A 21,364-nucleotide genomic window follows, 5' to 3' on the forward strand; every position below is an offset into this window, starting at 1 on the left:
CGCTGGGCGAAATCTTGGCTAAGAGTAACAGTAACTAGGCTTTTGTGGTCTGCTGTCCGATGTTATGTGGTTGTTTGAGTTGTCTGTTCCAGTGCACTGACTTTTGGCTCGTTAGCTTCGATTCTGTTTTCAGTCGGCAGTTAGTTAACTTTTTATTTTTTTATTCAGTTTTGTGGATTTGGCGCGCGACTCACATTAAAAAGGCGGCCAGGCGAGAACTGAAGAGAGCTCAGGAAGTGCAGAGGAATACGGGGGTAAGGGTTTTTGAATGTGGAACATTTGTTGCTAAAGGCGATAAAAAAAAATTACACAAAAAACCTGAGGCATTAAAAACAACTAGCTTTAGATTTCAGAACAAAATTATATTTAAATATTTTGACCATTTGGTTAGAATTACTTAATAGTCAATAAAATCGTAAAATATAAACTAAAGATTTTACAACACTATACGCAAAAATAAATGAATGTTACGAAATCCATAAAATCCCTTAGAAGTGTATTTATTATATCGCCCCAGTAACAATTACTATATAAAACATTTTTTTTATGTCGACAACATTTGTTTTAATGAACGTCCATTGAAACAGGGTGTGAAAGAGACGGCGCCAAAAGAAAGAGAGGCGATTAAATTAGCAAATGCGTCGAGTGCAGGGGCGGCGAAAAAGGGGGACTCAAGGGGATGTTGGGTAGGGTGCCACATATTGCATATTGCACATTGCACATGTGGAACGAAGCGGGCAACTTGCAACGTCAGCAGGCGCATATTAAAAAAATATATGAGGAAAAAAAGCTGCAACAAAGAGTGGCTACCCCCCTCTCGTTCGCTCACAGTCGCCATCTCTGTCTCACTCGCCTTGTGGCAAGTTCATTGAACCTCATTTACAGTTCAGTAGTTTAGCGATTTTATTCTCATGGGAAAGAGACGGCAGCAGTGGGCGTTAGACAGAGACGGACAGACTGAGAGGGAGGCCCGACTTTTATTTTTTGGGGCAACTCTGGCTTTGCAAAAAAGTAAACCCAATACAGTCCAAAGTCTACAAGAAACAACCATTTGAAAAGCACATATTTTGTTAAACTATTCAAAACACAAGACCCATTTAAAAATCATTTAATATTTATATGTTTAAAAAGAAATTCCTTTATAATGTAGTATCTTAAACAGACCAACAATGATTAATTTTTCGTTTTGATAAATGTAAAAAAAGTTATTCTTTACAAAAAAAAAAAAATGATGGTAAAACCTACAATAGTTTCTAGTACTAAATGTAGTTCAAGTGATGGGAATATCCGGTTTAGGGCATTTCGCCTGTAAAAACCAAACAATGGACAGCAAAAAAAAATCCAAATAAATGTGAGACAAGAAAGGAAAGCGTTGGGAACAAGATAGTAACAAAAACTAATGCGATTTGCGGCAGCTACATCAGCAAAACGAAAAAAAAACCTCCGAGATTCATGGATTTTTCGTTTTTCATTTGAGAGGCGCCGCCAGCCAAAAGCAATCAAATCCAATTAAGAGCAGGCAAAAAAGCCAGAAAAAATTCAGATAAAAACGATGGAAGCAGAACTTCTTTTTTCGACTGAAAATATTGTTTCTGTAAAAGCACCAAAGTTAAAAAAAAACACAAAAGTAAACTAATAACAACTTCCAGCACACGCGACTTTATACAACAAATTTACCAAACTCCATAAGGAAAATTATAGGAAAAGAGGAAAAGGGGCAGAGGTAGAGGAAAAACGGAGGCAGCAACAAACAGAAAAGGCAACAAAAATCGAAACAGCAGCAATGGCAAAACCAACAACAATCAACTCTTTTGACCAGCTGTCGCACAGTGGGCTGCACAGTGGGCAATTAGGGGTGGATCGGCCATTAGGCTTGCAATAACATGTGCTGCAATTACTCTGAATAAAGAAAGTGACTTTTTAATGCTAAGAAACTAATCTTATTATTAAGTATTCTGAATTACAATCGAAAGATATTGGAAGTATTTCGGTCAAATAATTTGAACAGCTGATTTCAGAAGCAGTGTGACCATCTACTTGACGAATAACCATCGAAAAAACAAATTTATCTAAGCTATAGCTAACAAATGTATTTTAAACAAGGAAGAACGCTATAGTCGAGTACCTCGACTATCAGATACCCGTTACTCAGCTATATGCAGATATGCAAGCAGCAAAGCGAGATTAAAATGCGCCACCTACCGGCGGCATACAGATTTAAGCGTTATGGGCGTTAGAGTGGGCGTGGCAAATTTTTTTTTGGATCAATCGATAGGTATCGACGAGACCAATACATTTTAGTTAAAATTTTTTATCTAGCATGAAAATTGTGGGCGTCACAGGTTTTCGCGGTTTGTGGGCGTTAAAGTGGGCGTGGCAAACTTTTTTTTGGGTCAATCGATAGGTATTGATGAGAACAATACATTTCAGTTAAAATTTTTATTCTAGCATCAAAACTGTAGGAGCCACAGTTTTGGGCGGTTTGTGGGCGTTAGAGTGGGCGTGGCACTGTGCCGAAACAAACTTGCGCTGCGTAAGAAGCTCAGGAATCTGCACGCCAAATCTCAATAGCCTAGCTCCCATAGTTTCCGAGATCTCAGCGTTCATCCGGACGGACAGACAGACGGACAGACGGACAGACGGACATGGCTAGATCGACTCGGCTAGTGATCCTGATCAAGAATATATATACTTTGTGGGGTCGGAAACGCTTCCTTCTGCCTGTTACATACTTTCCGACGAATCTAGTATACCCTTTTACTCTACGAGTAACGGGTATAAAAATGTGTAAATATGAAAAATCCCATTATGCTATAAAGTCATTTTATAAATTCTCATATCTTATTAAAACATTTTAACCAACTTTTTTTTTACTGAATTTAAACCCATCCCACTGTGCCCATGCAGCACAGTCCATAAGTACAAGTGTTCGGGGTTGCTGCTAATGGAACACAATTCACAATTCACTGGGAACTCGCTACCTCTTTCTGCGCCCCTCTCTTTCCCCCCTCAGCCCATCTCCATCTCTTTCTGTCGTTGCAACAACGACAATGGCAACAACAAAAGCAAAACACCGGCAGACAGCAAAAACCAATGGACAAATACAAAAACAAAACGGTGGGCAAGAGTCGTCATCCTCAGTTGTTTTTGCTGTTTTGGTAAAACTTCTACTCCCCGGAGATGGGAAAGAGATGGGTATATAGGAGTGAGAAAGAGAGGGGGAGAAGTTGCCGTTGCCGGCAGTTAGTGCGTTCGCATAAATTTAAATTTGCGCGCAAACGGCGCCCACAAAGCCGAACAAAAAATGTAAAGCAACTACAGTGTATATCCCATCAAAGAAACTTTTCTATAACTAGTAAATTTAAAAAAATGCAGATAAAATATCGAGTTTCGAAGTTTTAGTTGGTAAGCATGGTCACACTGCTCGTTTTTAAAAGAACAGCTGAGGAACAGCTGATGCAAAGCTCAAAACGAAGCTACGGCAAAATACAAGGGTGGTCAAAAGTATTTTCACAAAAAAAAAGTTAAATATATTCATAATTTGAACTGACATCTTGTTAACTTTGGTATCAATGGAAAGGTAATTTAAATGCCGTTTGAATGATACAATACATTTCTTAACACATTCAGTACTTATTGAAAAGGACGAATTTGTGTGAAAATGTCCTTTTTGAACATTTTTCCTCGACTTGAAAACTTAAATTTTTTGATGCAAAAAGTTTCTTCAAACAAAAGTAATAGTAACTGCAAAAAGAATTTTTCAAAAATCATTTTGCTTATATTTTTTATGATTTTTTGAAAATGCTTAGAAACATGCATTTTAGGCATATTTTTGTCTTTTGCATACAAATTTTTTCCGACAGTGTCACCTTTAAAAAACCATAAAAAATATAAGCAAAATGATTTTTGAAAAATTCTTTTTGCAGTTACTATTACTTTTGTTTGAAGAAACTTTTTGCATCAAAAAATTTAAGTTTTCAAGTCGAGGAAAAAAGTTCAAAAAGGACATTTTCACACAAATTCGTCTTTTTCAATAAGTACTGAATGTGTTAAGAAATGTATTGAATCATTCAAACGGCATTTAAATTACCTTTCCATTGATGCCAAAGTTAACAAGATGTAAGTTCAAATTATGAATATATTTAACTTTTTTTTTGTGAAAATACTTTTGACCACCCTTGTAATCTGTTATTAACTAAGTATTACGATTAAGTAAAACAAAGTTTACAGGAAAATAAAGCTATTTATGATATCTGCTGCTAATCTAACCAAATCTTCGTTTAATTCTTCAATCATTTCATGGGATCGAGTTTCGTAAGTTAAGCTAATAATAGTTTTTTACCCCACACATTTAAATTCAATTAGAGAAGCTCCACTGTTTGAAACAACAGGGAAAGGCAATAAAAGGGAAGCAAGAGAATGCGTTTTTTGGGGGTTGCTGGATGCTGCAAAGGGGGTGATCCAGAAAAAGCGGGTGGGACTATATATATGAGTGGGGGGGGGGGGTCGAAAGTCGGAGCAAAGTGGAGTAAACTGAAGTCTGGAGCACAACAAAAAGTAGTAAAGGCGGCAGAAGAAGAAAAGCCTAGGAGAGGGTGCCAAAATCCCGCAGTATACACACCACTACCAGACTTTTCCTATACACATAAAATTGGGTGGGAAAAAAAGAAGAAAAGCAAAGGAATCTGTCTAGACAACATTGTAAGTAGATGAAAATACTTGGTTGGAAAAAATCACCCAAGGAAATAATGAAATATGTAATTTCCTACCCACCAACTACCCGTCTCTTTCTGCTCTTCTATTACTATCTCTTTCCGGGCAGGTAATACCAATTTTTGATAAGGAAGCAATTGTAGCACATTTCTCTGTTATTTTTTCAATTGCACCATCATTATAATCGTGTTACGGATAAGATAACACACGATAGTGCTATATTTTTTCACATTTTTCCAGTTTTCATGTGTAAATTCCATTTAGCGAACAAGCGTGCTGCGGAAATTTAATTTATTTATGCATTTTTAACATATTTATGCATATAAACAAAAAGCAGCTGCCAGAAATTATTGTGAAGCTCGTTTTTGTTTACTCAAATGGTTGAAAGAAAAAAGAGAGTGTGAGATGGGTAACTGTTTATTTTTTGCCCGGTTTATTGTTATTTTCTGTTTATGCTATTTTTATGGACCCTCATTCAGATTTTTTTTACATTCTTTTGTGTTATTGATTTCACTTTTTTACGAGGCATTTCTGGATGGTTTTCGAATAATTAGAGATACAGTGAACAAGTGTTTAATTAAAACTTTAATTAATAAATATTAAATCGCATTATGGGTCCAAAATAACATTTTAAATGATCTGAACATCTGGGGGTGTTTTTATGGGAAAAGTTATTTAGTTCTCCAAATAACATGTAAAATGTTGTGAAAAAGTTATCATTTTTTTTATAGTAGTTTCAACATTTTTTTTTTAGTTTTAAGCACTTTTAGTTTCGATTATTTTTGGTATAGAAACCATTTTTTGAAAAACTCCAGATACATTTTTTTTTATGGAGCCTTCACTGTGATCAAATTTATATAAAAATATTTTTTCTTTGCATTTTGTGTTTTTTGTTTTGTAACACCTGTCGCAGCTGATTTTTCATTCACAATATTTATTTATCTGGCTTTATTTTTTTAGCTGCATATCGCGTGGTGAAATTCCTATAGAAAATCCATTTAAATAACCAAAGGAATTTTAGTTTAAGTTTCTCAGAGAGAATTCGATTGCTTGGTGGTGTGCGTGTGTTTTGTGTGTGAAGAGAGAAGTTGTAAAACCGGATTTTCCTTTTGGGCGCTTTCGTAGTTTTTGTTGCCTTTTGCACTTTGTCTCGATCTTCGATTTTTAATGCCCATTTGTATTTAATTTTGGGATCTTAAAATGTTAGATCAATTTTCATTTTCTTTTTTGCTTTTTATTTTCTTTTCGTTTTGTTTACTTTGCTTTTTTCTTTTTCTTTAGTTTGCACTCACACTTGTTGATTATTTAATATATATTATATTTTTATTGCCTTTACTTGCGTTTTTCCTTACTTTTCTTTTATTTTTAGCTATTTACTAATAATTTATTCAAATCAAACTGACACACGCACACTGAGGCACGTACTCACACGTACAAGCACGCACACATACAGAAACGACAAGCGACGCGCCGAAAAAAACAACAAAAACAACGAAAAAGGCGGCGAAAAAAGAAAAATTATCTTTTGCTTTTCACCGTGAAATTAAACTAAAGTCGAATTTAGTTAATGAATTTTAACAAAGCGACCGACGACGGTTAGCCCTCGGCGTTGAATTTTCGAACAACTAAGTTACAATTTATCCGCGATTTCGTCTGCGTTCGAAAAAAAATTTTTTGTTTATGTTGTGTGCCCAGTTTTGATTGTGCCGATTATCCTAAATTTATGTTTCCGCTCTTGGCAGTATTTTTCCTGGGCCTTGCTGCGGTCACACAGATATTTTTCGGCAACGTAAAACGTAATCAAACGTAAGTGAAAGAATTCGCAGCCCTCTCTTTTTTTATGGCGGCGAATTCAACAACCAAGTCTTTCAACTTGGCGAATTCGTAATTCGACGTAAGAGTCACGTAAGTGCTTTCACTTACTTCATTTTTGTTTATATGGTGCGGATTCTTATAATCGCTTTTTGATGTATTTTTCGTGGTGCCCTTCTGCGGTCACACCGCGCCGCTCTCTTTGTTTCTCTCTTGAACTGTTGTTGCTCTTTTAAATTTTCATTTTTTGTAACGGAAATGTTAATACTTTTTGTTTTATAAAGGAGATAAACAAAAACTATATATTTTTAGAGAAATTTGGTATAAATGAGAGTGAAAATTGGATTTTGCATACATAATTTACTTAAGCCTTATATTTAGAATTACGATTTGTTTCAATTTTGAATATAGTTAATTTTTTAACAGCATAAATTGAAAAATATGAACAAACCATATACAGAGTAAAAAACATATTCGTAGTAAGAGCATGAGAAAAAAGTGTGGTTAAAAATTCAAAAAATTTGGCGCCAAAAATTTTGGTACTAAGTCTTTGGTTATTTTTAAAACACTTATTCTATTAATAGTGAATAGTCTTTGTGAATAGTCGTGTAATACAATGAAATAAATAAATATTTATTCAGTGTTCTCGGGGGATGAACGATGGAAAATGTTAATGATTATTTATAATATTTAAATAATTTTATATCTTGTCCTTGGCAACAAATTTAAAAAATTTCTACTGCTTTAATTTAACTAATTTATGAAAAATGTTTTTATATAATATTACAAATATTTTTGTTTAATTTGTAATTTTTAAATTATTAATGACTTTCCCAAGATTATATTAAAAACTAAATTCAGTGCACCATGTGTAAATTACTAGTTAATACACACAAATGTGCATATAGAAACCAAGTAAATATTTACAATGAAATTAACTTGGTCTGCGGCCATTTCACATTCACCGCAGTTAATTATGGGAACTCGAATTGAATTAGTTTTGCCTATTGATTTGCAATTCACACCCACAGAACCCACCACCCCATGATAATTGCCAATTTGAATGGAAAACAAGAACGGACGAACAAAGGAGTCTGGGAAATGTCGGGAAAACTATTGAAAACCAATTTGCATTCCACACCAGAAATATCCAAATATACTAATTCCCCTTTTGAAAAACTTAAATATCTCCAAGACCAATGAAGCAATCGGCAAATTAAATACTTTTCTGGGGATGTGGATATGCTAAAGAAAAACAAGAACCGCACTTCAAAAGCAATTTCACCTTGTTTTCCCAAAAAACACACAAAACAACAAAAATAGTGGATAAACAATGGCGCGAGGCAAATCTCTTTTTGGCCATATATAACTTTTCGGTAAGGAATTTCCCAAACTGCTCTTCAAGAATTTTCACGAGTGGTGGCGTCTCCTATTTTTAGGCCCACTACAAAAAACAACATACAGTGGGCATTCGAAAAGTAAACATTCAGGATTTTTAATTTTAAATAAAATTGTTTTGGAAAACTAGAAGTTTAAAACTATTTCTTATGATTTTGTCTTAATATATTATTTTATTTTTTCAGAATGTTTTTTGGTGATAAAGATAAATTGTAAAATATATTACAACATAAAAATATAAACCAGTTTAAGAAAAGTGTTTAAAATATTTTGGAATTCAGTATTTATAAATCACTCATTAAAATCACTAATATTAATTTGTAAAATAATTCTTGTTAGTTTTATTTATTTAACACTGTACACAGCATAAAAAAACAACCACTGAAAAGAACTAATTTATTTATGTTTCAACTTGAAACTACACAAGTAAATATACATATCCATGTGTACATATTTACAAACAGATTTTATATATAGAAAATACTATAGAGTATATAAAACAGGAAACGGAAGCATCGTTCGCTCTAGTTTTAATGTTTTATATGAGAGATAAGGGAGAATAAGAGGAAAAATTAAACGGAAAGGGGGGAAATGAGAAAAAAAACAGAAGAAAACTCAGCGCAGGAATTTTGTTGTTGCTCCAAAAATGCCGGCAAATGAAAAGCGCAGGTCCAAATGAAAAACAGAAAGGAAAAACCAAGGAGAGACAGTTTTCAGAGAGAGAGCAAAACAAAAACAGTTTGAGAAGAACTAGAGGTTTGCGAAGCACTGTTTGGGATGTTTTATCGCATGCGAGAAATTTCTCATGGGTTTTTGGTGACTTTAAAACTATAAAAAGAAAATGTCAATTTAAATACAATAAAGAAAAAACACACAAAAAAATATAATAAAATTGTTATAATCAAATTCCCCTAAATACGTTTTACATAAATTTAATTAATATGCAATTAGGGGTATTTCTATAAAACTTTAAACTTTATGAAAAAAAACGTTGAAAATTATAACCTAATATATTTAAAATATTATTTGTTTAGAGGATAATATCCGGAAAGTTATTTTAAATATTATTCCAATTTAATTACAAAATTTGCATAAATCCTTTGTTTTTAGGGATGAAAGAAAAAGTGGATGGGAACCAATAATATTTTCTTTTTCTATACCAATTTATTCTTATTTGTTGATTCTAAATAAAGCATTAGCCAATACAAATGGCTAATGTTTTTTCTGAAAACTGAAGTTTAAAACCAAAACATCTAAAGATAGCTAGAGCTTAGTTTCAACTTAGTTGCGCAAAAAATAGTGATGCACTGATTAAATCAGCGAACAGTTCAGCGTTTTATTCAAACGTCAAGGAAAGTTTCGCATCCCCAGAAGATTCCACTTCGTTCCGAGCGAACAATTCGTCTTCAATGTCAGTTTCCCCAACTTCTTCACCCCACTTTCCTATATTTTCCCCAGCCCCTTCCGCATTTTCACACAACCGTCTTATCCTTCAGCAAAATTAACTTGAGAAGCTTGATAAAAGGGCTGCCATTCATTCATTCAGCAGCTTTGCCGAAAACTGTTCTCAATGCCAAAAGCTGCCAACTTAATTTATATTGTATTTAAAATGCAAAATGCACAACATTCAACAATAGGCGAAAGCAAAGAAAAGTGGGCGAGTGTGGGAAAGTGGGAGGGGCGCAGCTGAAAAGCTACTTTAATTTTACAACTTGACAAATTGAATGTTTGCAGAGTGGGAAAAGCGTAACGATAAAGGAGACATTTAAACTGGGAAAAATATCAGGTGAGGTTTGTATCATAAAATATATTTTTAAAATATACTATACAAATCTTTGTAATAGATTTTAAATTAATATAAGATTTTGAATATTACAAATATACTATTTAAAAAAGATTATATACCATATTTAATTTTCCTAAAATCAACCTAATAAAATTAGAAAAACAGGTTGGCAGAGCTCAGAATTCATCTTCTTATGAGGTACTTAGTTTTTCCCGGTGCACAATCAGCTGCATTTAAACAATAGGAATGCAAGGGGGCCAAGAAAAATGGGGCTTACAAAGGGTAGCCAAGGCAACCCGTTTGAGGGGCCTTCGCTTTGGAATTCTCTTGGAATTATTTCTATTTCGGACATGGCTAGGAATCTCTGGCAGTCATAACGATAATTGACAATCTGGCCAAGTCAAATTAACATTGCCAGAGGTCAAATTGCATTTGCTCAGGGAATTTCTGATTGCTTCCGTTTTTTTTTTCCGCCAGTTCGACCTATTGTTATTGTATATCTGTGAAAAAACCCTGCCTGAAAATAAAACATACATAGGTAAACAAAGCTCTATTAGGAATGCAATGCACGCAACGCAAAGCGGCCATAAAGACGTTTGGGCCAAAAGCAGCAGCCAAATTAAAACGGGCCAGAAGCAGTAGCCAAAATAAAAAAAAAATACAACTACAGAAAATGAGCAGACGTGCCACGGTCAAGAGTGACCTCTAACCCACAGCCCACCGCCCCTTTTCGTGGGCCACCACCCACTCGGATAGTAAAGCCAAAAGTCAACTAAAGTTTTACTATAAAAGCCAGGGCTTTTGCGACTGTTTAATCATATCAGTTTCTGTTCAATCAGCGGATATACAACCAAAAAACAATCAATCCAAGATGTTCAAGTTTGTGAGTATCTAAGGGATCCTAACTCAATGCATATAAAGGATAATAAAATATATAGTGCCTGCCAAAAAAAAAAATCATAAGGAAATATTGTTTAAAAATTAAAATCATTTCGGATAAAAAAACAATATTCAATACAGAATAACAATTTTAATTTGATAATAAAAGTGTTTTCCTAAAAAGTTTTCAAGAGAGATTATACTTTTTCCCTTAAAATTGATTTTTTTATATTTTATGATATAATATGAAGGATACTTATAATACATATAAAGGATAATAAGTTATATATTAACTTAAAAAAAAAAACTATAAGCAAATATTTTGTTAGCAATTAAAATAATTTGAGATTAAACCAATAAAAGCTACAGAATAACAATTTTCCTTTAACATACAAAATATTTTCCTTATAAGATACTTGAAAAGATTATAATTTTATCATTTAGAACTAACATCAACCTATTTATTAAGTGATATAGAACAGTTTGAGCTTTTTCATTGATGTTCTATGTGATCTTTAAGTCTTTTGTTGTTAATCCTGGTCCATTATTACTCCTTAGGCTTCAATTAGTATCCTTGACTAATCAAATCCCCCTTTTCCCCAACTATCCAACCAGTTCGCTATGTGCCTGTTCGCCCTGTTGGCCGTTGCCTGTGGCAAGCCGCAATTCCTGACCGCCTACAGTGCGGCCTCCCCCTTGGTGGCTGCCTCGCCCTACGCCTACTCCAGTGGACTCTACGCCTCTCCGTACAGTGCGGCCTACACCAGCGGCGTCTATGCCACGCCCTACGCCTACGGAGCCTACAGCCCCTACAGCAGCGCCTACTACCTGAGACGTTGAAGCGAGTGAACACTGTACTACGATAATTCCCGATGACGACGACCTAATGAACAAATAAACCTGATAAAACAGATAAAGATTCACAGACCAAAGGCCAGCTATTTGCTGTCATTTGCTTTGAGCAACTGCAGATTAAAAGGGGGCTAAAAAATGGGAGTGGCCAGGCCCCACACTCGAAAAAAAATCAATTGTTAAATAAAATTGCACTTTTAAGCACACTGAAAAATACACACAAAAAAATTGAAAATAAACTTCAACCACAATAAATGACCAAAAAAATTTTAAAAAGTAATAAATCTGTATTCATATTTCATTCATTTTGAATTAATTGAACTTTAGAATAGAGCGGAAAATAAGATAGAATCATACAATTTTTAAACTAAACCCTTGATGAAAAATGTTTATGTACAATTCTCTTTCCAAAAAATTTTTTTTCTAATTTAAAAAGATAAATATTTTTCAATAATTGGGACTTTGTAGAATAATTGAAACAATTTTTTTTTGCTTTTAAAATAAGCCAAATTTATCCAACAATTCTATGAACATTGCAAATTCTTTAAAAAAATTGAAAAAAAATAGTTTTCTTTATTTAATCTATAGTGACATATGTTTAGTAATTTTTTTCGCAGTGTATGGTGTTTGTGAAAGCAAAAGAGGCGTATTTTAAAATATTTACGAATTTGTTGCTTTCGTTGTTGCCGGTTTTGCTTGGCAATTTCCGTTAGCTATCAAAAACATTCGCTTTGCCTCGTATATCATGTTTCATGTGGCAAAACGGGGGTTTTCGGGTAGCTTTGCGGGCTTTCCAAAAGGGGGTGGCAAAGGGGGCAGGGCCCGGGGGTCGGGGGTCAACTGTCGCTGGCATGCGTCGGCGTGCATTTGCATCGCTGCTAAAATGTGCAAATTATGGCAACTAAGTTGCCTTATGTTGTCCCAAGCACGGAATGGGTTAAGTGGAATGCACTCAAAGAAAAACACAAAAATAATATTTTTTAGTATTTGGAAATAAATTCTAAGCGAGAAAAACAAATGAATATTGAAAACTTAGAGTATTAACATCATAAATGTTTTAAATGACAACAAAAAAATGTCTGTGTTTATCAAGACTTCCTCAGAAATCACCAAATTAAAAAAAATATTTATTACGGTGCTCAAAAGTATGCAACAATATATTTTACATGCAGCTTTTAATCCCATTGAAGGCGATCTTTATTTTCACAGCATACTTTTGGGCACCTTAAGAAGTAATATTATTCCAAGTCATTGTAATTTTCAGATTTATCAAGTTAGATCGTATTTATAAATATAATAAATGCCTAGGGTAATGAAACAAATTCAAAATATTTATGATGGGTTGAAAAATATAATGAAAAATTTTAAAACCAGTTTAAAAATTATGAAAAATTCAAAAAAATACGTTGGAGTGTAGGGAGTGGCTGGGACTTTCTTTGAGCTTCCGATTCACTTTCCCCGCTGCCACCTTAGCACACATCCCTGCATTTCCTGCTCACACTTTCCCTGCCTTTCTCTTTCCCTTTCTAGTCCTATTTCTCATTTTCAGACGTCAGCTTCAGTGTCGCCATTTGCATAATGCATGTGTGCTAGTGCGCTACTGTGCAAGTGTTTGCAGCATCCTTTCAGGCGCAATTGTGCACCGTGGTCCTGCGAAAAAAGAGCATCAAAATGCTTATGGAAATTGGCCCGAAATGAAAAATATGTGCAACATCCTGAATAAATGCATTTAGATAAGGCGAATGTGGTTAAATGTTGAATAATGTTCATGCTAATGTTGTTTTCCACTTGATTGGCCTAAAGGAGAAGGCATTCCACAGTGGAATAATGCGGTGAATCATAAATAATGTAAATAAAATGAGTAGCAAATAAATCAACTAAAACAGGGATATGGGGGAAAGCTAATGGCGAAGAAAAAATGAGCTTACATTATTTATAAGCATAAAATGTATTTGATCCTGTTAAAAAAATACAGATAATAAAATGAAATTGGTAAAATAATATTATACCAATTAAGTATGCACTTCATAACTTTTAACCACATTAACCTCAACATTTTCTTATGCCCCCTAAAGTTAACCACATAATTCCACGCCTTTAATGTCCACAATGTAGAAACAAAAATGGCAATCAACTTTTCACTTAACTTGCCATTAATTTGCCATTGTTTTCTTAGGACTTTGTCGCCCAAAGAACAAACAGAAACTGTTTTTCCAGGCCGCTACACCACTGTATATTTGCGGAGGGGAAAAGCGGCGGAAAAGCGGGAAAAATCTGTCATCAGCAGGGTGCCTACCTCAAAACTTCTATTTTTATTTTCTCTTTGAGCTTAGAACAAACTTTAAGATGTGCGTATATAAAAAAAAGAGTAGGAGGAAAATTTGGCAAAATCCAAATCTAATTTGCATCGTGGGGCGGATAATGGTAAGCCACAGGAGGCGGCGACTTGGAAACGAAACAACCCACGCACCAGGCTTTTCCGAATTTTCCGCCCCCATGCATATCTTTTTCCCATACGCACACGCAGGGGAATGTCAAAAGTCATTGCATATTTTTCGGGAGAATTATTCCGAGGTACCTTATCCACCCACGAACATACGTACATCCTTCGATTTTCCAGACTGGGTAGTCCATCAATGTCAAACTTACCTATAAGAAAAGAAAAGAGCAGAAAAGGTGATGAGATAAAAGAGAATTCGTGGTCGGAGGAATGGCAGGAATAATTCAGGTTAAATAAAGTTAAGTGTTTGCATGGGCCCCTCAGGTAAATAACAATATCAAATGAGCCATCAGACAAGCTCGGAGAAGATGCGACTAACAGGTGCTCTTAACCGGAAAGGGGGTATTTAACTGAAGGTTATCTCGAATAAATAAGAAATTTACTTATTAGACGAAAATAAAGATTTAATTTAACTTCTGACTGTGTTAATTCCATCATTAAATATAATGCTTAGCGTTATGTTTGTTATCCCATGTTAAACTAAAAGTGAATTTAAACTACCATTTTTAACTCTAACTTAAGTTTAACCTGCAGACGAAAAAATGGCACTAAACATAAAAAACCTTCATTTTGCTCTAAAAAAACCGATGATTTCTAAAAATCATTGGGGTGCCACATATATTACTGGGCGTTTTAAATCCCTTTTAAATGTAATTGTAAGTGTCTAAAGGCATGCAACATAATATTCCTGAAGTTATATTAAAGTGATTTCAAAACCACAGTGATTTATGTGGCACCAGCCTATAATTGGTTTTTATAGTCTTTACTAAGACATCTAAGAATATATATTTTCTTAACCCCAGTGATTTTTCTCTCAGTGATTTCCCACAAATTTAAGAGAAAGCGACATTCCCACTTCATTGGCCTTTTGAGCTGCCCACGCAATGTTTGTTCTTGAAATGTTTTGTTTTGTGGCCAACGAACTAAGTGAATGGCACGTCAAATCAAATTAAAATGAGCGTCAGCGTTTTCTTTGAAGAATGTAGATAATTAAATTTATCAACAGAGACAAAGAAGGATGATTAAACGTGTTTACAAAGAAACTTAATTTTAATTTACAGTACTTTTCATATAACTCAAGAATTCTTGAATAATTTAAAAATGGGATATTAAGTATTTAAACTGAAAACAATTAGTATTTTATTTTCAACGTCCTAAAAACATCCCTGTTTGATGGATTCCTGTACTTTCCAAGCCATAAGACATCTTAAATTTCAAGTAAAACGTTTCCCTGGTTATAATTTATTATTAAATCATTGCGCCTATCAATTTTCGCCACTGATTAATGATGGCCACAGGCGGGGATTCCAGGCAGACACGCAATTAATTGCCGGACTATTAGCAGGACGAACAAAAGGAGCCAACAAAGAACTCAACAAGTGATTACACCAAGCTATCCTTTCTTCGAGGCTTCTTTTTTTTTTGTTTGTTTTGTTGAGCTGGCAACATATTTAACCCCTCGAAACGGTAAGGATAAAGGATTCCGGGCGCCTTTTGTTCTCCTTCACGGGAATATTAAAAATTCATTGCTCAAGTGTGAGTGTGGAAATGAACAACAGTTTTCAGCCAACCTCTGTTAAAAATGCAGGACAACAATTTCCGTTTCCTGTCGCCGGGACGATGTTTCAATCTCAATTGCTGTTGCTTTCGCTTGCGGAACATCCTGGCCCCAAAACAAAAAAAAAAAAAACAAAGTAATACCAAAAATAATAAAAAGAAAAACGAAGGATAATGTCGGCCTATTAGCCAAGGACCAAATCAAAGTCCTGATGAGCTGGAAATCGTTTGGCGCTGACAGGACATCTCAATTGGCACTTCACTCTATCCACCCTTATATCTCCTTCCCTTCGAATATCTCCCTCCTTCGCTCTATATATAGAGATATCCTTTTTTGCTCCTATATTTCGCCGTTTTCTCTGATTACACACACACGCAAGATAGAGTCAAGTCTGGCGTTAAATTGAATCCGCGGCACAATTTTTTTCTTTACATTTCAGCGCGTTCAACGTGGCGTATAATCGATTTTCATTCAGTTTATCCACGAACAGTGTACACACATATGTATATGAATTCTTTTATTTTTTCAGACTTGTAAATTTCCTCAGCCGTCGTTGGTAAAGGTTCGCGCTCAACTAAAACTAAAATCAATCGCAAACGCGGTCAAAATAAAGGAAAACTGTCACAATGACCATTGGTTGTTAAAAAGTACACTGGGAAAATTTATAACAAACTTAGTAAACTAAAAAAAAATTAGAGAATAGATATGAAATTAAAGTAAGATATGAACCTTATTAAAAATATTATTAAAAACTGATTTGGGATTTTGAAATTGTATTAATCAGTTTAGTAGCTGATAAACAAAGCATAAAGTACAGAATTTCCTTGGAGTGATTGGTTGGCTAGTCATTAAGTCAACGCGAAACGAAGCTTAGAAGGTCGTAAAAAAGAATAGAGCACCAAAACATAAAACCCACATAAATCAATAGTGGAAAAGGCATGAAAAAAATGGCATGAGATGAGCACAAAATGGAAATGGTAACGAGAGCTAAATAAATTAAAATAGTAGCTAACTTTAAAGAACTAAGCAACTACCATAGTTTACCCTACAAAACTGTATATTTATTTAAATATATATTATTTATGTTATTAGTTTGCTCAAAGCTGTATGGCAATAATACTATTAATATATTAGTACCAAGTTAATCAAATTAAACTTTTCCTGACAGTACCTTCATCACAAAGTTATCCTGTCTTCTTTCTTCTGCAGGGAAAACTTTAAATTTCCTCCAAAACTTTACCCACAACTCTGCAGCTGGTTCAACTTGTCATTGGCCAGATCCATGTCCGAGTGGCATGACCTAAAAGTTTGCATAAAGAATTCTCTTTTCCCTGACCACCCGCAACAACAAACTGGGCCGTAATTACATGAGCAACTTTCCGCCTGGCCAACATGGCGTATGAGTAACCGCTTTTATTGTCATTTGCCGCGCTACTCAATAAACTCAATAAGGTGGGTTGGATGGAAAATCATGGGGCCTTTGGTTTGGGGTTGGTTTCGCAGAGCTTTGAATGCAATTATGTGTCACAGAAGTTGACGGGGGATGGAAAATGTAGGTGGACAACCACCGGAAGGACAAGAGGAAGGATGTCGGAAGGATGCGTCGGTAAGGGGTTGATGTCAGGTAAGTGGGGCAAGCAAATAAAATATAAATAAATAACAGCGAACGGGCCAAACGAGAAAAACAGTAAACAGCGACACAGGAAAAAATATAAAATATTATCAAGGTTTTTTCATGAATTTTTAATCAATTTTTATAAATAAAACAATAATATAAAATAAAATATATTAAAATACATATGATGTGTAATATATACTTTATATATATTTATAAAAATGTAAGCCTATTAAAAGTTGTATTTTTTTTTATTGACCAAAATTTAAATTTTAAGTAATAGATTTGCACAGGTGCACATTGGGAAAAATAAATAAATTATTATAAACTTTTTTAAACAGAAGATTATAACTTTATTTATTCAACCAGTTTAAAGATTACTAAAAAATAATTGACCATGTAAAAAATTGTTTTTGAATATATTAAAAAATACATTTTCCCCGTGCAGTCGAAAAATCAACACCGAAATTGGAACTTTGATTGTTTTCAAATAAGCGAGGAGTATTAAATTTTAAGCCAGGCAATTGGCCAGCAAGGTGGTCACAGTTTTCCCACCCCGCCCCCTTCACTGCCACCCATTTTGGCCCATCTTTTCCAAGTTTTCCTTTTTGACCAAAACCCAAATTGAGGCTTAAGTTGGTCATTTGCGGTCGACGTTGTCTCCATTGTTGTTGGTTACCTTTTGACTTGTTTTCTTTTTTTTTGTATTGTGTTGTGCTTTTCTTTTTTGGTTTTCCCCAGACCTTTTGTTTAGTTTGATGTGACTACGGGGAAAACTGAATTGGTTGGGGCGGGAAAGGTTCAAGGACTCACATTTGATTTGTCCGTCTGCGTCTCGTTCTGCAAATAAAGATAATCTTTCCCAGAGCTGCGCATTTTTATGGTAATTTCCCTGGGTTTTGCTTTGCGCCAAAAAGTGAAACCAAACAAAAAAACAGAAAATTGGCGGGGGGAAGACCCTAATTCAATGTCAAATTGTTCGGGCAAGTGCCAAGCCCAAAGCAGCAGTGCATTCAAACTCAAATTGAGTTGTTTCTTGGCCAACTCGAAGCGCCTAGAAGAAGCCACAAAAAAATAAAGAAACAGTCCAAAACGGAAAAATTTGAAACTCAAGTTTTGAGAGGTAAAGTTTGGCGTCGAAATTGATTTTGTAAGGATTTCTGTAAGTGAAATTAAATTGGGCGTTAAATTTAAACTTAATTTGGAAATGTGTATAAACCAGTTTGAAAACAAGTTAAATGTTTTATGACGGGAGCTACGTTTCTGTGAACTTGTATTTGGTTCGCAGGACTATATGTAACTCAAGAATGAGGAAACTATAAGATTTAGAAAATTAGAATTCAATCCATTTAAATATATAATATACAAAAATGTTTATATACCCAGTCCTAATTCAATCAATTAATGTGTCTTAAGAGTCGTTAGCAATCGTTTAGCAAGCATAAAGTATCTATCAATCATTTTATCGGTTTCATTAGTTAACCCCACACCAAACAGCTAATGACGTCAATAGGCTGCATCGAAATATTTCATTTAATTTTTCTTTTCCTACACGTTTTTGGCACAAGTTGCAAATTAAATTTAGATTTCATGCACGTAACTTGGGGAGCCATTGAGGCAGCAACGCTACAAGAACCTTAATTACTTGGCCAACTTGCTGCGGATGCTGTCCCCCGGCCCCGCCCCTTTTCAGCCCACCCCCCTGCCTTCCTTCTGCTGTGGGAGAAATGCCAGAAAGCATCTGAGTGAAAGGGGAGAAAGGAGAGAGTTAAGGATGCAGGCGAAGGGAGAGAAATCAATACGCGAAACATTAACTCGAGCACTAAAGACACGCCATGGAGTCATTAAGTTTCCACCATGCAAAACACTGAGAACAAAATTGGGCTATAAATAATTCAGAATAAATATTTAGAAAAATAATTTTGTAATTACACCAAAACATAAAGTAGTGTCATTTCAAAAAATAATATTTTTAGCTTGCTTTAAAAATATATTACATTTTTTCGAGACCTATTTTAGCAATAAATTTCTAAAAAGTTAGTTTGACAAAAAATCATCAAAAAATTTTTAATGGAAAATACTTTTGAATACTTTGAAAAATAAGTACAGGAACTTGGGTTAAAGATTCTTAGGTTGAATATTTTTAAATATTGAGTAAAAATTGCCTAACATTTTTTCAGTGCCAGCACGTACACATACTAAAAGGCAAAGGTTTTCTGTATTTCTTTTTAATTTTTTTGGAACTTCTTGGAAAAATTCGTACAAAATTTATTTATAAATGTTTTTTTCAGTGTCAGCACCCACACATAGAGGGTTTCTGATTAAAGCAGAGGAAGCTGTCGACGCCATCATCGAACAGTTTGTCATAAACGGCGCCATATTGACAGAAAAAAAGGGCAACGAAACTGGAAAAATGGTTGACAGCGATAAAGGCCGAAAGAGAAAAAGACGTAACTATAGAAGATGGTAATGAAATATTATCAACATTTGTCAATATTTACTCAACCAGAATGTCCAGAGGAAAATTAAGAACCATAGAGCAAAAAAGCGGATTACACATGGTAAATAAATAATACTCTAGTGAAATTTCTGTAAATATCATAAATTCTTACTTGGGAAAACGTATACATTTAATGCCGGAAAAATAATACATTCATTTTGCATCGAACAGAATTCAATACAGTATAAGGCTACATTTTTCTTGGCTGGTTGATTTTGTGTCAAATAATTGAACTGAAAACCTTTAAAAACTGCACAATAGAATTATTTGGCTACAAGTCGTGTTTTTTAGAAATTTAAGCATGTCAAATCTAAGCCCAAAAATGCTGCCTGAATAATTAAGCAACCATTCGTTTCAGAGGTTACCCAAAAATCAAGACCCAAATAAATTTCAAATCAATAACTTTTTGAACAATAAAAAAAAAACGAAAATAAAACTTTTTAAAGATGTCAAAGAAACTCATAAATTTTATATGGACAACATCAGGTTTGAATAGAATGTTCATGGATTTCCACTTGAGATATCAATTTTTTGTGGCACAACCTTTTTTTGGGGAAACATTGCTGGCAACATTTTACGACAAAGAAAAGTTTGTCTACCCCCTCGATCCCGTTTCATCATCAGTCTGCTAATTTCATTTCGTACAAACACCCACAACATTTGTACACTGAAGAAAATCATGGAGCAAAACAAATAAAAAATATTATATTTATTTTTAGTTATAAATATAATTTATAGGTATACACATATTCACATATGTTATCAAATAAACATATAAATTGGAACTTCAAACTAATGTTTTAAGATAATTTCAATGTTTTCTTTGTTCTTAATTTTTTTATAATTTATTTTCTTGTGTAAACATTTATGGTAAAGATTTCGCAGCTGTCGCCTTTGAGACAAGCTCATCAAATGTTTCCAAATCGATTCCATCATTTAAAGCATATTAGACCAGTCAACACATGTGTGCTTGGGGGAAAGGGAGGGCGATAAAAATAGAAGGAGATGGCGGGAAATCCTTGGCAGGATGTGCGACACATTGCGCTTTGAACTTGTTAGGAAAAGCCTGAAAAAAGCGCTGGCAAAGTGTCGTAATTTAATTAAGTTTCGCACCAAATGACAGACAAAACAAAAGTTGGAAATGGGAGAGGGAAATCAAAGGAAAAGTGTAAAAATTACCAGGAAAATTGCATACAAAATGGGAAGGATAAAGAGCAGACAAAAGGACATTGATTACTGCAGAGCAAAGTCAACCTTCGCGGGAAATTTTGTGAAATTTCAATGAAATTTACCCAATTTAGCAAATTGGCGTCATAAATATCAATATTAACTGCGATATTGCAGAGCTTGTTAAGGTTACGGATTAGGAAATTATGGCTTGTTATATCGAATCGAGTGATACGGTAATTGAGTAATTTAGTGGGAATAGCTTTTCTTATATGATTCTACATAATATTAAACATTACTAATTGAGCAATAACTGGAATTGGCTTAAATATTTTAGGATCCAATTATCAAAAACGGGTATAATGAGCTTAAAGTGGCAGCATTAAAGATAGATAATTTTATATTTATTGAAATTAGCAGCTTAATTACTCTGTATATTCAAGCATTAAACATTCTGAAATACCAAACACTCTTAAAATAAAATATTATTGCTTCATTTTTGTTTTATTCAAGGGGGTAATTTAATAAATATAGACAAAAAGGGGTTACAAACATATTTAATTAAAAAGTTAATTGCAAAAATG

General features: G+C 34.2%; 2 protein-coding genes across 14 annotated transcripts in view; one reads left to right on the forward strand and one right to left on the reverse strand.

The window, feature by feature from the left end:
* The window catches only part of LOC108011801 (protein nutcracker), a 108,270-nt gene that overhangs the window by 78,185 nt on the left and 8,721 nt on the right, over positions 1 to 21,364 (reverse strand). For 3 of the 13 annotated variants that reach the window (XM_070996547.1, XM_070996545.1, XM_036815961.3), the window contains exon 1: positions 6,066 to 6,374. The exons of 5 other annotated variants lie outside the window; for them this stretch is intronic. Coding sequence is in view for 2 of the 8 variants with exons in the window: in XM_036815974.3 (XP_036671869.1) it covers positions 15,512 to 15,602 (91 nt within the window). In the remaining 6 variants the exon portion in view is untranslated. Of the gene's footprint in view, positions 1 to 6,005; positions 6,377 to 15,511; positions 15,604 to 21,364 lie in introns of those variants that run through there. 5 more of the 13 variants (XM_036815974.3, XM_036815973.3, XM_070996548.1 and 2 more) reach the window with 4 other exon arrangements.
* On the forward strand, positions 10,447 to 11,511 carry LOC108011851 (uncharacterized). The gene is made up of 2 exons (XM_017077090.4): positions 10,447 to 10,592; positions 11,204 to 11,511. Exons 1-2 carry the CDS (start codon positions 10,581 to 10,583, stop codon positions 11,426 to 11,428), a joined length of 237 nt encoding a protein of 78 aa, XP_016932579.4. The 5' UTR covers positions 10,447 to 10,580; the 3' UTR covers positions 11,429 to 11,511.

Source organism: Drosophila suzukii, chromosome 3, assembly GCF_043229965.1.
Source record: "Drosophila suzukii chromosome 3, CBGP_Dsuzu_IsoJpt1.0, whole genome shotgun sequence".
NCBI classification, from domain to species: Eukaryota; Metazoa; Arthropoda; class Insecta; order Diptera; family Drosophilidae; genus Drosophila; species Drosophila suzukii.